Source organism: Choristoneura fumiferana, chromosome 10, assembly GCF_025370935.1.
Source record: "Choristoneura fumiferana chromosome 10, NRCan_CFum_1, whole genome shotgun sequence".
Classification (NCBI taxonomy): Eukaryota; Metazoa; Arthropoda; class Insecta; order Lepidoptera; family Tortricidae; genus Choristoneura; species Choristoneura fumiferana.
The window spans coordinates 15,190,769-15,212,845 of record NC_133481.1 but is presented as its reverse complement, the minus strand read 5'-3'; the positions used below and the strand labels follow the sequence as shown (position 1 = coordinate 15,212,845).

The 22,077-nt window shown below is 34.5% G+C and overlaps 1 protein-coding gene across 1 annotated transcript; it reads left to right on the top strand.

Annotated features, from left to right (window-relative positions):
* The first annotated feature begins 18,114 nt into the window (after window positions 1-18,114).
* On the top strand, window positions 18,115-21,757 carry LOC141431635 (uncharacterized). The gene is made up of 2 exons (XM_074092813.1): window positions 18,115-18,573; window positions 18,691-21,757. The coding sequence occupies exons 1-2, from the start codon at window positions 18,154-18,156 to the stop codon at window positions 18,844-18,846; spliced, it is 576 nt and encodes a 191-aa protein (XP_073948914.1). The 5' UTR covers window positions 18,115-18,153; the 3' UTR covers window positions 18,847-21,757.
* Window positions 21,758-22,077: the final 320 nt, after the last annotated feature.

Here is a 22,077-nt window from a genome sequence, read left to right as displayed (position 1 = left end):
CAATATATTCCATTTCCATGTGAAATAACCGTGGCACAATATCGTCTCGTATCGTGATATCGAATTCAATGATGTATCATTGTTCATATTCATGATGTGTGCGAAGTATGCAATTCGCAATGGACCCGCGTGGGAACTACAGCTCAGCTCATGCCCTCTCATCTGGAGGCCTGTGCACTGCAATGGGATGCATATGGGCTGAGATGAAGATGATTGAAAGCAGCATGTTTAATTACGCAAATCGGAAACTTTAGTTCTATGCGAAGAAAAAATTATCAATTAGGTAGTTTCCTGCGTAAAAGAGTATATTTTAATTTATTAAATATGAGACATACACATCTACATATTACATGACATTTTTCTATTAGACATATGAGAATTGAGGTAATTGTGCTACATTTCTCGTGTTTGTTTTATATTCTTTTTGTACATACACATGTACCTCAAACAATTATTTAGATATTGACGTCCAAAAATCGTCATTTTTATCACTGACTCACCTATACTCGTAGATCAAAACTCTATCCCAGTTCCAGGTGACCTAGAAAATTTAAATTTGGCATCCAGATAGGTAAAAGTTTTAGATGTGTGAATACTACAAGGAATAAATCAGAAACTAGTAAATTTTTATCATTTCTTTATAAGATTTCAATTTATAATATAATAAGTTTAAAAAAAATATATACAAATATATATACTTATAAGTTACTTATATTTATTATAGTGCTTGTATTTTATTATTTTTAGTACCTACTGTTGGGGGCGTGAACTGTAGATTATATTGATAATTGATGGTTCTCCACAAGAAAAGTCAGTACACTGGGATGAAGACTTATTATAAAACACCAACACTTACACTGTTAATGAAAGAGTAAAAATGGAACGCGAGTTTGTCTTATCTTACTAGACCCAGTGTTATGGCCGATGGGCGATCAAATGAGAAGGAGAAAAAAATTATGCCAACCTTAAGGGCGCCCCCTATCTGAATGACCTTACACGTTCAGACTTCCTCGATCCCCTCCTTCATAGCTCACCTTACAACTTTACGTATTTACGCGCTTGCAGCGCCATCTAGTAAGTATCAGGTAAACTACGACGTACATATAAAATCACTTCTGACATCTAAAACACGCAGTCATTAGGTACGCAATTTTATAAATTTGAAAATTTCAAGTGTCTAACTATTACGGATTAAGAGATAGAGCCCTGTGACAGACGGACGGACAGACAGATAGCGGAGTCTAGGTAATAGGGTTCCGTTGGCACCCTTTGGGTACGGAACCCTAAAAACTATTAAAATTCGTTTCAGCTAATAATACTCAACCTCATAAAAATGAAACTAAAAACCACATATTGTTTCGTCCTCATTGCAATGATTTAACGACGGGATGAGTTTATCGAATGAATAATTATGTGAAGAAGGAAATTTCAAAGCGTAAATGACTATTTAACAATGTTATCAATGTTAATGATTGTAAATATCATAAATGTAGATAATCGAAATATAATGGCTCGTTTACAAGCAAAAACTAACGTAGACATTTTGCAGCTAGATTTCAAACTAACCAAATGGATCAGATTGCAAAACTTACATTTTTACTATACTTTTTTCAACTATGTAAAGCCGATCCGCGATACAAAACTACTTTAACGGACCTTAAGGAGTGCCGGACACCTGACTTGCCTTACGCAGAATATTCACCATTTGAAGTTCATTTCGAGTTGTACAACAGCACACGGGGAACTAATTTGCTAAGAGGCAACCTGACGATCAAGGAAAATATTATAAACCAAGATGACAAGAAGTACGGGTTCAGATGCGGAATCGAAACATCTGACGGTCTGAAGTGGAGATTCGTTACCAAAAATCTTGGGTGTAAAAACTTCATAGTTAAAACTGTCTTTGGTGCCTTTGGTATACCATTAATGACGACAAGGTGCTCGCTCAAGAAGGGCATGTATTATCTCAGTGATATCGACGTGGCTGCAGCAAAGCAAGCGTATCAATTTCCTTCCGTAACTTTTGGTAACTGGGTATGCGTGTTTGCTATCTATGATTCGAAGCATACACTAGGCTGCTGGGAAGCTTATATGAAAGTCGAGTCTAGTAAAAAGGCGCCAAAATAGTAATTTTATATTTCATGCAATTTTCATGGAATAAGAATGTAATCTGAATAAAAGTTTGTTCCGTAACATTTTTTTTTTCTCTCAAATGAAGCTACCTGTTCAGCGAAAAGGAGTTATTACACGTCAAGTAATGTCAATAGTGTTTACAATACAAATTAATATTTGAAATTCCTCCAAATGTCAACCAATTTTATAGATGAATCAAATTTTCTCTTATGTAAGGTATTATAGATGCCAATGGACGGCGGTGCTAGTTTTCCATGTGACGACTTGCCACCTCCTTTCCTCTCTTCCCTTTTGATTCTACGCATCCCTCTTTTTAGGGTTCCGGAGCCAAAATGGCAAAAACGGAACCCTTATAGTTTCGCCATGTCTGTCTGTCCGTCCGTCCGCTGCTTTGCTCAGGGACTATCAATGCTAGAAAGCTGTTATTTTGCACGAATATATATGTAAACTATGCCGACAAAATGGTACAATAAAAAAATCTAAAAAAAAAAATATTAGGGTACCTCCCATAGACGTAAAGGGGGGGTAATTTTTTTTTTCTCATGCAACCCTATAGTGCGGGGTATCGTTGGATAAGTCTTTTAAAATCATTAGGGGGTTGCTAAAACGATTTTTCGATTCAGTGATATGTTTGCAAAATATTCAACTTTAAATTGCAAATTTTCATTGAAATCGAGCGTCCTGCCCCTCTAAAATCTAAACCGGTGGGTGGAAAAATTTGAAAAAATCCAGAATGGTAGTAAGAGTACCTAAGTATATCAAACTTTCAAGGAAAACTATAACGGCTAAGTTTTCTTGAGAATTATTAGTAGTTTAAGAGTAAATAGCAGCCTAAGGTATAAAATATACCTAAACTTGGAAGATTCCGTATAAAATACGAAATCCTTAGAAAAATATTACTTATTTTTTTCGTAATAGCTACGGAACCCTATTTTGGGCGTGTCCGACACGCTCTTGGCCGGTTTTTGATTCATCAAAAGACGTCCCTAACAAGACTCATCTAACTTACCAACAAATTCAGCAATAAAGAAGATTCTTGCGCCAGGAGCAACAATTTGTTTGAACTATACAATATCAGAAGAAATCATAAGCTATAACGATGCAAACGAAAGCTTGCAACTAACATGTCTGTTGTTCCTCGAGGGTAAAATCTTAGACAAATAATATAATGTTTATCACGGATCATCATATCATAAAGCAAGCAGTTCTAGTTTCGATTAAAAGAGAAAAAGGTCTAATTAGAGGAAGTAGTAAAGTTTTAATCAACTTCCCAGTGTGGTTTTTAGGACTATTTAACAATTAACGGTACAGTCAGATTTAATAATAATAATAATAATTCTTTATTTCTTTAGACAATATCTAATTTTGCTATTTCTGTTTCTTTGGCTAGTTGAAGTATAATTTTGATAGTATTTTATGCGGCGATTAACCTTAACATTGAACAGTGATCACAAAATTCTATATTGCTCTCGTGTCTGACATTTTTTAATGCACAAATTGTCTCCACGTGGTTTCTGGAATTTTACTATCAAGTTGCAAAAACTAAAACCACCGTACAACGTCCCTCTCAAAGAGAGCTTACTTTGACACTGGCGAAATTGTCCTATTAATTAGGACAGAAAAACCATATTTTAAAAGAGAAGAAGAATTCTTTATTTCCATAAAAAGGTACAAGTGTCTTAGACTAATATATGTAGTAACTAAACAAAATCGCAAATAAAGTGGGCCACAGCTGCCAAACTAGGTATAAACCTGTATTTCAGCATACATATATATCGGTTTTAAGCATTAAGTACACAGAAAGCAAACAACCCTGATCTGTATTCCACTAAAGAATAGTTTGTAATATTTATTTCTTGTGTCTCATAATTTTATAAACTACCTAAACTAGTTAAAAAAAAACAAGGCCCACTTGAGTTTCATAGATAAATAAAATCAAAAATACGATGGTTTTTAACTGGATACATTTAATGGAATGAAAGTATTTGTATTGTGTTGTGTTGTATTATTAAAACCGTTTTTCGGAAAAGGAATGTTAGAAGGAATTTATTTATTAATATTTTCGCTTACTAACTTAAGGTTTGTCAAAGAGCGATAGAGCACGCATAACCGACGTTGGGAAAAAGACTGCTAAGCTAAAATGGGACTGGGCTGGACACGTCTGTCGGATGCACCCACAAAGGTGGGCTCGCACAGTTACTTGGTGGGTGCCGGAGAACGGCCAGCTACATCGAGGCAGTCCGAGAAGGAGATGGCGGGACGATCTGGACACGTACGCAAAGGACTGGCCTGACATTGCGTCAGAACGGGTGTTATGGAGGTCAAGCGGGGAGGCCTTTGCCCAACAGTCGGACGCTATACAGGCTACTTAAGAAAAAAAAAATATATTTTTTCGCTTTACTTATAATAAAACTCGGTAGCCCCCATTTCCTTTTGGGTAGGTTGCGTTTCAATTTTTTTGTAGACGTCACGTTGAATGTTATCTATCATCCAGCTAGCTAGTGTATTCGTTTTAGTATGAGTCTTGCTTGACACCCATACACCGTTGTTTCTAACCATCGAACCTTAAATTGTATGCTAAGCTTTATTTTTAATCAAAATTAATAATTTGATAATAGTAACCTTTCTTAATCGTGCAATTTCGGACATACTATAATTTAAAAGCCTTGAAGCTGGCGTTAGCAAATTACACTATAACGGTTCAAATTTTTAATCCGATAGGTACACCTAATCGGTTCCATTTGGAATCTCAAAGCCATCAGAAAAACTCTTTTGTCTCCTTCGTAAATATTTGTTTAATATAACTAGTACATCTAACCATGACGCCAATATGGCTGTACAGTAGTTGTTATGTTCCAATTTGGTTGGCACATATTTCGAATATGGAGGAACCGGGCCGACACAATCAGCTAAATCGAGCAGATGCGTTTTGTATTCCTCTGATGTATTCAAAATGGATAAACAGGAAAATATTAAAAATATTTACTATAAATATAATTGTAGACGAATAGTAGCAGTTTCAAACTTCAGCACTACTTCAAGCAGTGTATCGAAATTTAAAACTTTATTCAAATTGCTGGAACTTAATCCGGCTTAAATGAACAATAAACTTTCTAGAATTGTGCTTAAAAAGCAATTCAAAGGCCATTAGCGATTTTTAGTAAATCCGCTCAAATTACGCTTATGACTCATCACTGATTATGTTGATAGTAATATTATTTCTGTAATAAACCTCAGTAAGAACTGAAGTATTTGAATGATTATTTTCATAAATTGCAAGCCTAATGTTTCTTAAGATAATATAAGGAGCCGGGTTCGAGACCCCGCCCCAGCTTTACTTTTCTGTTTTTTAGGGTTTCATGCCTAAGTTGCCAAAAAAGAAACCCTTGCAATGATTACTTTGTAGTCCGTCTGTATGTCTGTTATATATCCGTCCGCCCATCTATCAAGACCCTTTTTTTAAAACGCTTCGAGATATCGAGCTGAAATTAATATCAAAATTACTCAGGTCAGCTAACCCTTGGAGCAATTATAAAATCAAACTTCTGAGTCAACTCAATCTAAATCATGATTGATTTTTTGGAGTCTTTTTGTATTTTTTATTTCAACTCCAAATTTGTTACTTTTACGGGTATCCCGTGAAACCATATCGTAAATACAAACTGAGACATGGATGCACAGAAAAACCAGAAAAAGAGACCAGCACTTGACTGGGAATCGAACCCAGGTCCTAAGCATTCCGTGCTGCGTGCTATAACCCCTACACCACTGCTGGACAGGAATCTAGACACGAATTTTTCCTATGCATACATATCTCAGGTTGCTTATTTCTACTATGCTACTTAAGCAGCAGCACTAGCGACATCTATGTTGCGTCGACAGACGTCACATTCTTTCGGAACTAACCGCTTACTTTTTTGGAGTCTTTTTGTATTTTTTATTCCAACTCCAAATTTGTTACTTTTACAATCTAAATCGTTATTGAAAAGGTGTTTCCACACTAATTTCTGGGGATTAAAATCTTAAGCCTTTGGGGATATAGCAAATAGGGACCTGTTTGCAAAATATTAAACTTTAGAATGCGAATTTTTGATATTCAAGTTTATTTTGTTCCTTACTACGAGTATTGCGTCTAAACTCTTTTATACAAATTGCCAGACCAGGTTTTGTACCTACAGCCTTACAGTAAGGCAATCTTCAGGACAGTAACTATATGCTAGATTTCACCCGTGCCGTCGCAAGTGCTCCCAAAAATAACATCGTGAGTTTCATTCCAACGTTAAAGCCGAATATCATGTCTTTAACCCTAACTGTTGATGTTGCATTTTAATCTGATCCGTTTTATTTTGGCCGTTTCATCCAGTCGTTTTTAACATGAAATAGTAAAAAAAACCGGGCAAGTGCGGGTCGGACTCGCGCACCGAGGGTCCCGTACACATTTATAGGTATGTAAGTAAACGGGAATCGTGTCTTGAGGATATTTCTCGCTTTTTCCGGTAATTTAATGAATCCATTGTATGCAGAGCCCTACGTCGCGGCCGCGGGTGAGCAAAGAAATTCTTTTAGTTCATTGATATGGACCTCCGCATAGTAACACCTGATTTAATAAATTATTTCGAGTGAAATAATAAATTGCACCTCCAGCGATAAAATTTATTTTAAAAATCTCGTCAAATGCTGCTTGGTCGGTGGCATTACACTGAAGCTGAAAATCCAGCAATACAAAGTATGCGTACTAGTATAAAGCATTAATCTTGTTTGATAATTACCAAATTGTCTTCTCATGTCACGGTGAAGCGTATAAATAAATAAATAAATATCACGGGACAATTCACACCAATTGACCTAGTCCCAAAGTAAGCTTAGCAAAGCTTGTGTTATGGGTACTAAGCAACGGATAAATATAATTATATAGATATAGATACATACTTAAATACATATAAACACCCAAGACCCGAGAACAAACATTCGTATTTTTCATACAAATATCTGCCCCGACACGGGAATCGAACCCGGGACCTCAAGCTTCGTAGTCAGGTTCTCTAACCACTAGGCCATCTGGTCGTCTAAACGTGCGTATGATCTACTTTATTAACATTAATACATTTTAAACCGTACTGTCCTTTTTTCACCTTACAATCTTCAGTTATTGGGCCTTTCAGAATAGTATTAATGGTTCTGGCTGGTTGACTGTGACAATCGAGGTCGTCCAGCTCGTATAGCCAATTCGTTTTACCTTCCTTCACAATACCGACAGCGATTCCTCCTCTTATATCTTTCCCGTCAAAATCGTCCTTCGCTGTAAAATTTCCAACTACCGTAAGCGCTCCTGTAATGTTCCTCAATTCCAAAACTGTTTTAAATGGTACAATCTTCGCATAGGGTTTAATTGGTTTGATACAGGTTCTCATGTCTTTTAACTTTGAAATATATTTTGTCTCTGCATTTACATCTTCGAATATCAGAAGTGCTATAATAAATAAATTTACAGTGAACATGGCTTAACTGTAACAGTTGCTCGTAACGTGAATCTGCTCATCAAATGATCAATCAATTGTAACTGAAAAAAAAACTGAAGATTAATTTATTGTTGGTAACACTCATCATTATGTTGATTATCTGTTGAACACTTTGCTAAACACGAGAAAAATATATGTTATTAAGTATATTGTTTAAAATGCGTCAGGCTGCAAAAAGTAGGTACATGTTAATGTAATAAAATGAATACAAATAAATATTAAGTTTACTCGTAATAGTTTATCAGGATAATATTAAAGAAAATAAAAATTCGAAAAAGCACAGAAATCAAGACTTTCAATGGCCTGTCAGCAAGACAAGGGGGGTGTCACTAGGCCATTCCGCCGCCGAGCTACAAGTACATAACGTTGAGGCGATTCAGTGCGACTCAACGCGTGCGAGTGAACACGAGTTATACGATAGACAGAGAAGCATAAAGTAGGCACGATTCTTATGCCTAAACGTCACTTTTGTACGGCAGTGAAACTTCTGTACTTGTACTATTACTTATTCTGTGGCAAGACTTCCAATCAATCGATTTGACAGTTGTCATTGAGGTCATACTACGTGGTACTACCCGCAATTTATTAGATACACTAAATCACTGCACTCCTTTTTTTAGGTAGTCGGATAAAAAGTAGCCTATAATGTTAATTCCGGATGTCAGCTACCTCTTTACAAAATTTTATCAAAATCTGTCCGTTCTTGAGAATGGTGTAACTAACACGACTTTGTTTTATTTTATAGACGTAATTTTCATTTTTTTTGTTTATCTCTCTCGCTTTTGATCACCCATGGAAATTATAAAGTCATCAAAACCTCGCAATATATTTAATCATTGATGTCAACGGCTTTTTTCATTTCCGTGCCAATAGTTTGTTTGTTTAATGTCCAATGCGTTATCGCAATTGTGGAATCTGGCTTGAAATGAATCAATTTAATGATGTATTCCATGAAACTAGTAAAATAGTCTAGTTTTAAGTTTTAGCTGATTACTACGAGTTAAAAATTTCATCCCAGCCTATGTCCCAGTGCTGGGAAAGACTGCCCCTCAGCTTCAAAGGGCTTGGGCCGTATTTTCCACACGGGCCATTGTGGATTGGGAACTACACACGCACATCATTAAACTGCTTCGCAGGTTTCCTCACGATGTTTTCCTTCCCCGTAAACTTCGAGCTAAATAAGTAAGACTCTGAAACTTTACAAAGATATATCGAAGAGGTTAGTAGACGTCACAGGGGGCCGAAGAGCTGGCAGCTTGGACAAAGAATTACCCTAGGAATTCAAAGAGGGAACGCTGCTAGCATCTTCGGAACCTTGCCTAAGGGGTCTGATTTAAATAATTTGTTTTAGTTTTCATTATTATTATTATTTGTCTTTTTTGTATGTATTTTAAGTAGGTATCTAGGTACTTTAAGTTTAGGTTAGTTTTATTTTAATTGATATGTACCTATTCTTTTCTTTTCAAGTTTGAATATAAAAAAAATCGCACATGAACTTCGAAAAACTCCGAGATGAACCCATATTCCTCTGCCTGAGAGGCCTTCGGTCAAACCATCAAGGCCAACACGGCTTTCAAAAGAATGGTAGATTATACAACAAGTTCATAAAACGTGTCTTTTTACCCGAGGTGCATATTTCCACCTGAGCTGTGTAGGCGAGTGTTGACAGTTAAGTCGAGCGTGAAATGAGTTTTATGCACAAGCTTATATACTCTGTTTTCCACTTTAATTATGGGGAAATTAAACTGCAACGACGCAAATAAATGTTACTTTAATAACTTTTATTTCTCATGGATTGCTACCTTTACACATAAGATTTTTCTAGTTTTGGTAATGTATTAACATACACTTACTTTTCGTCGCTGCTGGCGCCTTATGATACGAAAATTTTCCTTTATGCACTAGAGCATAAACTTTTTTATGTCACCTTCATTCAGGATGAATATAATAGTATATTACTGCAGAGGGCGCGAAAAACCACTTCGCGGATGAGTATGGTTTTGAAAATCCTTCAATAGATACGAATCCACGAAATGACATTCCTGCCGAGGCCTGCTTTTCTCCAAATATGCGAGGAAATAAAACTAAAACATTATATTCATTCGACACAATACTTTAAAAAATACTTAAAACATATTTACTTTAGTTTCCTGTTAACCTTAGCGGTCCCCCGACACCGTCGGCGCTTAGATAAAAAAAAATATTACTAGGTACTTGTACTAAATTAACTTAGGCTAATTTTGCGGGAAATCAGCATAGTCCCCGCGGGACTGGGATAAGCGAATTCTTCGCACATGAAGTCGCGGGCAACAGCAAGGTAGTGCATAATTATTAATATATACTTTTTAGTTGCCTTTTTTGGCGACGTTTTTTTTTATTTTTGCTGGCGTTGTTTTGTGTCGGGGTTTTTTTTATTTTCGTAAAAATAACACGACAGAAAATCTTTGAGAAAATGAAATTTACGTTTCCGCCTCAATTTCGATATTAAACTTTTGGGTCCGAATCATATATTTGGTTCCACATAAAATATAGTAATCAAAATAACGAAATAAAACCGGTACCGGTGGTAGATTTTTTTTTGACATTCATAAGTGCTTGTGATAGCCTAAATTGAATAAAGATATTTTGACTTTGACTTTGAAAAATATAAATATAAATATTATACATTTTTACTTTTAGTTAAAGCGACAATTCCTAAACGCACAATAGAAAAAAAAACATACCTTTGTTAAAAAATATTTAGCAGTGCGAGAAGTCTAAATACACCGTATTATGATTTGGACACAAACATTATTGCCATTAGCTAAACGCAGAAAACAAAGTTTTTGTTAATCTCGGTTTTTGTACGTGACTATTAGACAATTGTCTAGCTTGTGAGTGAATCTATTTTCGGTCTTGGATGAAATTAAAAGTAAAAAACCTGTACAATAATAAACACTTCCTGGACATGTCCGGGTGCCACTTTTTTAAAATTTATTATCGCATCAACGCATATAACGATAGACTTCCCGGTTGATTTTTCCAACATTTATGAGAACATTTCCGAGCAAGTTGGAGAAAAGTACTTTATCTAATTAATTGCTTTTTTATCATTAATTCAATTTCAATTTCAATTTATTTATTTTCAGACAACTTGGCCGATACAATAAAAACCTTACAGACTAACATACATAATCAAAAGTCACAAGATAGATGACAATAAATAAATAAAAATTACAACTAAATTATAAAAATTAAAATCAAATCAAAATTACAATTAAGTATCAAAGTTAAATTAAATCATTTATTTATTCGATACACATAAAAATACATAATAGCAATAACATAATCATATACAAAAATAAAACATTAATCATAATTATAGTAAATTAAATTATAGTTAAAATATCTATATCTAGGTACTTCGGTACAATTAATTTATAAAATAAACCTGCCCAGCGTTTAAAGCAAAGTATTTTTTTTATAATATAATCGTTTTATGGTATTCACATTCTAATGAGTAAAATGTAAGCAAAACAATAATATTTCAAGACAAGGTTCTTTAAAAAGTTGCACTATTTCCTTTGAAGTGAAGTTAATATTAACATTAACGTTATAAAATTAATGATTGCTATTTTTAATCGGCGATTTGTTCAAACTGAAAATCGTACAAAACAGTGTCTGAGTTTTTGTATAGAACATTAGTTTAACACAAAAATTTCCAAATTGCCTTACCATTCCTCGGTGAACAGCGTGATCAAGTTTATTAACATTTATATTTTTGAAATAGTATGTCCCTTTTTTTACAACACATTTGTCATTTACTGCGTTTTTCATCATGGCGTTGATTAGTTGAGCGAACTGGTTGTCACAATCTAAGTCTTTTAGCTCGTACATCCAATTAATTCCTTGTTGTGTCTCGACTCCATTCGCCAAATACCATTTTAAATCACGAGCTGGAAAATCTTCTTTAAGGGTAACATTCCCCACTACTGCTGGTACACCCATAATGTTCTTAATTTCTAAAATAATTTTGATTGGAGGATTATCCGCATAAGGCTTAGCTGGATTCGTACATTGTTCTATATTCATAATCTTTGTTACATATTTGTCCTCGGAATTGACAAAATTGAACAATGGTAGCACTATAATAAAGATTTTCATAGTGACCAAAATTATGGCGCGGTAATACGAATCTCAGTCTCATTCAGTAGAATTGAAAACATGCACCTAAATAAAATGTTGTTAGTCATCATCATTAAGTAAATATAAATTTATCAGATAGCAATCAGAATAATGAAACAGAGACGATGTCACTAATATTGTATACATTTTATACTTGGTTTGGGTAGGTATTTAACTAAATGTAAACATAACCTAACCAACAAAAGGTTGGAAAACCCCCGACTATGTCACTTCAAAGTTCAATATCTCAAAAACGGTTAAACCGGTTTTGATGAAACATGTCTAAAAACCATCGCTAGAAATCCTGCTTTCAAATAAAAAACCGCATTCAAATCAACCCACCCGTTTAAGAGCTACGGTGCCACAGACAAACAGATAGACAAACAGACAGACAGACACACATAGCGGTCAAATTTATAATACCCGTCTTTTTGCGCCGGGGGTTAAAAACAACGTCAACTAATGTCTTAAATATTGAAATTCCCCCATTAAAGTATTTTAACATTTACATTTCTGTATTCAAATACACTATTGTATTTTTCACTGATGAGTTCTGTGACACTTAAAAAAATTTCGAATTACGCATACTATGTTCGCAAAAAACTTTTTAAAAATAATTTATATTTTGAAGCAAAATAATCAATAATAAAATTTCAAAATGTACTTTTTAAAAATATATAGCAATATCATTAAATAGACTCCATCGAATACGATAGCAAAATATTTATTTTTTAAATGACGCAATGTGTGAAACGGAACAGAATAGTGACGTGACACAACATTATCGGCTATTGCCGCAGTTGATTATTAGATAACAGTGAAAAATTTTTAAACAAAACTTGCAAGAATCTGTAAACACGGCAACAACATTTCGCCACGATTTACGGCTTCAAAAGTGTTGAAGTTGCTACAGGATACGTGCCAACATGTAACTGGCAAAAACTGGCCGAAAGTGGTTAAAAAAAAAAATATTATAGGGTAAACCCTCCAGTGAATGAACCCCCCCCCCCCCCAGTGAATGAACAAAATCACGTTTTTTGCCTAAAATAAGCAATATAGCCATTTCCACCAACTGTCGTATTTTTTTTCTTACCGGCAACTCGATTTCCTATGCAATGGCAAAAATCGGTAAATTTATTTTCGACCAATTTCAACATGGCAGGCGTTTGAAGTTCACGTATTTCTGCTTTTGATGTTTTGTATGGAAAAATTAGATCCCAAGTAAGAACAGTGCATGTTTGGAGTAACATTTGAACTGCTTATTTCATGTATACCACTATAAAGTTTAGCTATTGGTTAGATTAAGTGTTAAATCTTCTATAATTGTACTCTTTAGTGGCTTATTTTGCGGTTAAGTTGATATTTTTAGGTGTTCCATTACTGGCTTATCAAATGTTCTAAAACCAGTAAATGAACAGTCTGTTCATTTACTGGTGTCGGCTCAATATAGTTTTTTTCCTAAAATTAAATGTTAACGTAATCGTATTAAGGTTGTGTTTTCAGATTCTGCATAGAAAACGATTCTGTTTCTTTGAACTAGTATTTGGACACTACGTGTTCATTCATAGGAATGAAAAATTTAGTAAATGGACTATAGAAATTTGGCTTTGTTCATTTACTAGATACCTACTAACCCTATGTATGAACAACGTAGGTAACGATGGACGTGATCGAAATGCACGATAGTTTTACTTCCTAAATTGGACTTCTTAATAATATTAGATTGTACAACAAGAGCATAAAACAAGTCATTTTACCCAAGACGTTCATAATATAGTCACCCGAGCCGGTACAACGAGGGTGGATAGACACGTCGAGGAGAAAATGGGGATTGCGAGGAAAGGAAATAGGAACAGTTAAAACAATTGTTCAGTTAATGTGTACCTTTTATTTGTCATGAATTACTATATAATTATATATTTTTTTGTTTTATTTTGATCGATTTTTATTTTTATATAAATTAAAAATGATTAAAAAATGATGTAGAGTTTGCTTGTAGTAAGTTGCTTATTGTTATTAGCCACAATCTATAATTAAAAATTGGGTTGTTAAGATTTTTTTGTCCCAAATGATGATACTTTTAACTAATTAGAGACTGATTACAGACTGATTAGAATACGAGTATCAATAGAGTTTAATGTTTGTTATTTATTAAGTTTTATTATAAAGCTCGGATTATCGTCACTGAAAAAATCTCGTACTTATCTAAAATCAATATGTCAACAAAATTGAACCTTGATATAACGTCTATAAAGTTCACTCGGAAAAATTATCTATTTTGAGCTACGAGTTTTAAAAAAAAAGTAAATTAATCAAGATATTAAGGTGCTTAATTTGTACCTACTTTAATAGAATTATATATGTATTTTTGTAATACAGAAACATAATTGGAATACTGAAGGTGTTGTACCTACCTCAAGATTTTATATAATAATAACTGAAGAAGAAGACTTCGTTTTATGTTAATTGATTTTTCAAAGTAGAAAAGTTTCTTAAGTGTTCATTCACTGGAGGTTTTACCCTACTACAGGCCTGTGAGCGTTTCGTTCGGATCTAGACAGGTTGCAAGATGAAGTGATCATCAATGTCGCCGATGATTCAGATACCACAGATTCTGACAATAGTAATGAGGGTGCAATTTCTTCTGAAACTGGTGAATAAAGAAATATTTGTATTTTTTATTTTATTTAAACATTGATTAGCACATACAATTCTTTCTATTCTATAGGTATTATGCTAGGTAGGTTTGTATTTTATTTGTTTGCCGACCATACTTTGCTATGAAAACTGCATCTCTATTAGCTGATGTAACCAGACTTTACATGTTCCACGCAAATGAAGCCGTGGGCGGAAACTGGAAAAATATTTTTTCTTAAAATATAATACAACTTCTCGAGAAATAGGCACTAAATCGATATTAGACAAATCGATATTCACTCGATAAATTGTACATCTCTTAAACTGTCAAACTTGAAACGTCCAGAACTCATCGTAGGTGAAAAATACAATCGTTTAGTTTGTATTACAATGATAGATAAGTAAAATCTTTAAAATCCTTGAATGTACCAAATCTGACAGCTAAAGTTTGTTTGCAATTAGTTAAATACCTATCCAAATCAAGTATAGATATATTGAATGGTGGAACATGAACAAAATAATATCTGGTACTTTTTAGTCGTCGGAAATGTGACTGACAATTAAAATTATATTTATTAAGCACCCTGACCATTCTTTGATACTGTGGTGTATGTTTATATTTTTTATTTCTTTTCCTTTTCTTTTTGTTTGTTGTCTACACTTAGACTCTTTGGTGACACCTGATCGGGAACTGGCTACAGAGCCTCGAACGCCGTCGTAGAGTTGCTTGTCTGTCTGTTTTTACTGGATACATTTTGGTGAGTGTTCGCAGGAATTACATGATCTTATTCCTCCATCTCTAGTTTTAACAACGGACTTCCAGGCGGGGGGAGCGTTTTCACCCTTATGTAGTTAGTGTTCCGTTAGTCCACACGAAGCGGTTGCTCATCTTTCATAATGCGGACTACTAAGGAATGGAATTCGCTCCCGTCGTCTGTATTTCTGGATAAATATAATCTAGGGCTCTTCAAGGCTATAGTGAATAGGCTGTTACTGTACCGGTAAGATCTATACACCTTTGGGCTAGAATATAACATTAATGGATCTTACGATACTAACGCTATCTAGCAATATTCCACCTGTATTCTTTAAATCCCGCAAATGGAACAATTTCGAATTTTGATGCGTAAACTGAAGGAAACTGTATTAGAAACGGACGCGGTTAAAGTAGCTAACGAGTTTAATACCTACTTCTCTAAAATTCCCATCGAAACGACAAAATGTCTCGCGTCTTCCTCACAGTTAGCTGAATCGCTCTTAAAACAAAATGTATCTATTCCAAACTTAAGTAATTTTAAATTCACGCATGTCTCTCCCTGTGACATCATTAAGACTTAGATTATTGAAAGTAAAAAAAACGGAAGACTTGTGGGGCATCTCAGTTAAGGTTCTACATTCCATTTTAGATGTCGTTGCTCCAACTTTAGCATTTATTTTTAATAGCTGTATAGATGAAGGCGTATTTCCAGATTTGATGAAATATAGTAAAGTAGTTCCTATTTTTAAATCAGGTGATAAAGATAATTCCTCTGATTATCGTCCTGTGTCCATCCTATCAGCGTTTAGCAAAATATTCGAAAAAAAAATGCTGACGCAAATGATCTCGCATTTTAATACCCATAAAATCATGCATCCACAGCAGTTCGGATTCACAAAAGGCAGGTCTACTACAGACGCGGGTCATAGTTTAGTTAAATTCATATTGCAAGCTTGGGAGGAATCACATGACGCTATAGGTGTATTCTGCGACCTTTCGAAAGCTTTTGATTGTGTGGATCATGATACTTTAATTTGTAAGTTAAATTTTTATGGCATTCGTGGCCTCGCTTTAGAACTCATTAAATCTTACCTCACACAAAGAAAGCAAAAGGTAGCGATTAACGGAACGATATCGGAGGGATCTGTGGTCGAAATGGGAGTGCCTCAAGGATCCATCCATTCTGTATCGTAAATGATAAATGGTCATCTAGCTCGAACTGTTCAGAATATAAGCAGTATAAATTGGTCAATAATCGCTTATCTGAATCATTGAGTAAAATCATGGTTTGCTGCAATAAGTAAGGAATAAATTCATCTAGCTCGAATTCAGTTTCTAATATAAAGTTAAATGGTCAAACTATTGAATTTGTAAAATCAGCACGCTCGATTCTAAACTACAGTGGGACCTCACGTCACAGCAATCGCGGGTAGATTGAGCTCTGCTGCTTTTGCAGTTTGGAAAATACGGCAGCTAACCGATGTGGCGACGGCACGGTTGGTGTATTTTGCTTACTTTAATAGCATTATTTCGTACGGCCTTATTTTATGGGGATCTGCTGCAGACATTGAGTCAATTTTTATCTTACAAAAGAGAGCAATTAGAGCAATTTATAATTTGAAGACGCGTGAATCTTTAAGATCTTTTTTTAAGGAAACAGATATCCTAACCCTGCCGTCGCTTTATGTTTTTGAAATAATCATGTATGTTAGGAACGTCGATAAGCCAAAGGCTACTAGAAACACAGGGAAGCTTAAAGTTCTATCTTACAGACTGGCTAAAACCAAAAAGTCTTTTCTGGGAAATTGCATACATTTTTATAATAAAATTCCAAAAAATATTATAAATGAAACGGTTACAAAATTCAGATCTATTGTCAAGAAGACATTAATATCAAAGGCATATTATAAAGTTAATGATTATATCATGGACAGGGATATTTGGAAATAATTCCGATCTGCATTAGCGATCTCTTCAAATAGCGAACCTACTGTGTTAAAAATAAAGTTGTGTTAAATAATTTATTGAATCAGGCGTTACTTTGCGGAGGTCCATATCAATGAACTAAAATAATTTCCTTGCTCACCCGCGACCTTACGATAGCTAAGCTTATGCAAAATATGGGTGTTCATGCAGTTCCTCCACCTCCACACTGTAAGAACACATACAAATCACACAAACCCATCTATCACCACCACCACACTACACTGACGCATTTCGAACTCAACCAGAGCTCATCTTCAGAGTGACACAATCGTACACCATGCTACCAGTTGTTAGACTAACGAACCACAACCACCGTTTTAACTTGTCACTGTAACTCCCCAAGTATTATTATTAACTCCCCAAGTACCCACATACGTTTTATGAAACAAAACTACCCACAAATTATTAATAAATTTTCTAACCGTCCTTCAAAACTACCTTTATTTTTATTTATTTACTGTCAAGGCATGTTTTATTAACTACCATTGCTGAAATTAGATCCAAGCCGTAGCAAGGGAGATGAAACTAAATTTTCTCAATAATGTCCGTAAAAGTTGTCATTATTCTTTACTTACCAGAAGGTAAAGTGCATAGTTTATGGTCAGCGAAAAATTAAAAAGTTAAAACACATTGCAGGCTCACTAGCTCGACAATAATGTCGCATACAAATTCCATTATTGTCGAGTCGCAAACTTTTTAAAAAGTTAAAATGGCCATGGTAATGAGTTGGCACAAGTCGTATACAGCCAACTTAAATGGCCGGTATCAATTATTTGATGGAACCCCGGACTTTTTTTATTGTGTCTAAAACAGCTTGTGGTGTTTTCGGTCGAAAAATACACCTCAATTTTTTTTTCTATGAAAAAAGGCGGGAAACCATTAAAAAAATATATTTTCAAGTAAAGGTGAACTGAACTGTTTATAAAATATATCGTTATATAATATAAATTCAAGAAAATGAGTTCAAGTTCAAGCTATGTTGAATGTACACCACCAGAGTTACAAGACGCAGCTAATGTGGCAATAAATCATTTGTTTCCGGCAAAATCCAAAGAAAAGTATTTAAAAGCATACGAAAACTTCATGAAGTGGCGAAATGAAAACAAAGTTAAAACATTTTCAGAAAATATATTTTTGGCATATTTCAGTGAATTAGCCAAAAGTAGAATGCCATCATCATTGTGGGCAATATATTCTATGGTAAAATTTACAGTCAATGTAAAACATAACGTCAACATCAAAAATTTCTCAAACTTGACTGCTTTCCTGAAAAGACAATCGGATGGATTTAAGAGTAAAAAATCCAACGTGTTAACTTCAGAAAATATTACACAGTTTTTAAATGAAGCCCCGGACAACCGATACTTAGCTACAAAGGTAATCGTCTAGTTATTGTTCAAATGTGATCATATTGTGATTTTCATTAGTAAGGTAGGTACTCATATGCTCCCTTTTAGAAGCTATTTTACGAGTATTTAGTACTTTCTGTTGCAGATTGCTCTTATTTTAGGTGTGAACGGTGCTTGCCGTAGTACAGAACTGTACAATCTAACAAAAAATGACGTAACATATCACGACGACGTCATTTTGGTAAAATTGAGAGATACAAAGACCAAAATTGATAGGATGTTCGTCATTAAGAACGAATAAATCTCATTCGTTAGAGCGTTACGGCCGGCTTCGGCGACATCAGACAAGTTCTTTTTGCAGTTTAGAAATGGAAAATGCTTCAATCAGGTTATTGGCAGACATAAAATATCTACGTTTCCCAAAGAAGTCGCCATATTCTTAAATTTGGCCAATACGAAAATGTACACTGGGCACTGCTTCCGACGAACGTCCGCAACCTTATTAGCTGATGCTGGGGCGAAGCGAATGTATTGACTATGAAACGCCATGGAGGCTGGAAATCTGAAAAAGTAGTAGAAGGATATATCGCGAAGTCCGTAACCAACAAGTCACATATTAACGACGCAATAAACAAGCGTATTAATTACAGCACGAATGTCGATCAACCTTCCACCTCCCGGCAAGAAAGCAATCCACAAGCTTCTTGTTCTTTAAGTTCGGAACAACCAGCTGCTGCATGGAACAAACCACAGACATCCACATTCAGCCCCACCTCCGTATCAAGTCAACCTGCCAATTCACCGTCGATAACCAATACACAGCACGAAATCCAGCAAACTAATATTAACCTTCCTGGGCAGTCAATAACTTTAACTTTTCAAAACTGCACAAATAATAATATGACATTTAATTTTAAATGATTTCTGAGTTTATTCTGATGTAGTTTTTTCCTTCACCATTTTTGAGAAAAGCTATATATTAGTCTCGGCCGGAATAGCAATTGCTGGCTTCGTATTAGTTAAACGGACTCGCAAGCTCGTCCATTTAATACTCATACTCAGCCAGCAATTGCCTACTTCCCGTCCACGACAATAATCTACTATTACCTGCTCATTAATAATAGACCCCATACTGTTGTATCTAATTATCTCCATGCATTCTAAAACATCGAGACGAAACCCCTTGCCACAATAATGTAACACTTCATACGAATCTGAGTCCGATAAAGAATGATTCAGTTCCAACAAATGTTTGGCAAAATTCGACTTATCCGGATGCTCATTCCTATATGCCGAAACATGCTCTTTAAATCTAGCATTAAAACTGCGTCCTGTCTGACCAACATATACTTTACTGCAGTCATTACAAGTGAGCTTATATACACCCGATCTAGTTCCTTTATCTACCTTCTCTTTGTGGTTACAAAGTTTAGAGTACAAAGAGTTGTTAGTCTTAAAGGCTACATATCATTTAATAATATTGTAAATCTGTTTTAAAAAATATATATATACCTCGTTGAGTTTCTTGCCGGATTCTTCTCAGCAGATGTTTTTCCGAACCGGTGGTAGATTTTTTTGACATTCATAAGTGCTTGTTATAGCCTAAATTGAAAAAAGATATTGACTTTGACTTTGACTTTGAAAAGTTGCACTTTGGTTCTTATAAATATCCTCTATTTACTTACAGAACACCCTGTTTAAGTATCCTACAATAGTAATGACCATGATGTTTAACTCTGTGCTTGTTGATGTAGTAAAAAGTTCTCTAAATTTAATTGCCCTTGTGGAAGTATTTTGCTGTTATTTTTATGTCATTACTGTCGAGTGTAATATTATTTTTATATCTTCCGATTATTTCCTTTGACGCTACACTAAAATTGAAATGAATTCTATTATCCTTCTGGTTTCGTTAATATACCTTGGATCGTCGAGTGCATACAAAGCTAGAATAGTTAATATAACTGCGTGTCCAAACCCTCTTCTACCGTCTGCAGCATACATGCCTTTTGTGTTTAATACAGAACTAATTTTTAACAAAAAAGCCGGAAGACCATTCATGATGGGAAATTTGACTGTCAAAGAAGACGTCTACGAAGGTGATAAAGAAGGTATTTTTCGCTACGGCCTAGTGCAAGCAGAGAGACAAAAACCTCTAAGTAATATTAAGTGGTTATTCAAAATGAATCATATTAAATGCCGAAGTGCTGTTGGTAAAGTTATATTAGGCGTTGTCGGAATCCCTTCCTTAAAATCCTGCTATGTCAAGAAAGGAATTTACAAATTTGAATTTGATACAGTGGTTTTTGAAAAGCTATTTCATGGAGTGGCAGTGAGGTCATACGGACTCTACGTATCTGAGATAGAAATTGATTCTGGAAATTTTGCTTTGTTATGTTGGAAAGCATTCGTTCGCGTTAGTTCGAATTAAATGTTTCATAACCTTGTATGTACATTTTATTGATATTCCAATTCCAATTAAGAAGAAAGCTTCAGATTTAACTTGATTATGATTGCAATCATAGTAATTATTTTCTTGTGATTACTATCCTCGTACTCGGAAAATGTTTATTGTGATCGCTGGTTAAATTCTATAATTAATAATAATATTGTAATAATAATAATAGCCTAGGCCTGCAAGTAAGCAATTGCAATTTCGACCGCAACGAGGTATTCGAGGTAATAAATATTCGATGAAATTAAAAATAAGGAAATGATGGCCTTTACCTGACATTCGATTAAAAATTTGTCGACATTTCAAGGGTAAACCAATTTCTTACTTTTTATGTAATAAATTCACGACATTATTTGAAAATAAATAATTCGTAAATTCAATGTACGCCATCCTGGACCCCAGCTGACGTCGCCTGTCACGCTACAAATATCAAACATTTTGCTTTACATTGCTTCTTCGAATAAACTCTAAAGTGTAATCAAAATTAAAATACTAATTATTTTTAAAAGTCGCTGAAGTTTGACGAGTACGATCCATGTTTTAATTACAGGCCCGTGTTACAGGCCACACCCGATATATAGTATGTACTAAATGTTCATGTTTATCAACACGGGAGATAAATCAGTATTTCTTGGTTCCGGAAGATGGTAAAAAAAATGTATTAGTGTTTTTCTTGAGCAAAAATGTTTGCAGTAAATTTATTCTCAGGACATGTTTGAATAATTCCGTTTTTAGACCCGCAAGCTGAATCCACCAATATATCTAACTGGAAATTAAAACAAAAAAAAAACACTTAAGTGATTTGTTTTACGTCCAATTTATATTAGGAAAAAAAATGTTTTTTTTTTAAGTCACATATTACCAAGAAATTGGATTTTAAATAATTATCATTTAAAATCCAACAATAGATATGATTGGAAGTTACGTATTTTGTTAAACCGATATAACATGAGCAGCAAAAATAAGTACAAATAGTCTCAAGGCACGTTAAAAAGACATACCTAAAGCTTAACGTATACTTAGCTTTTATGCCACTATCGTAATTAATTTTGAATTTAGAAAATATGAAGCCTTTTTTTA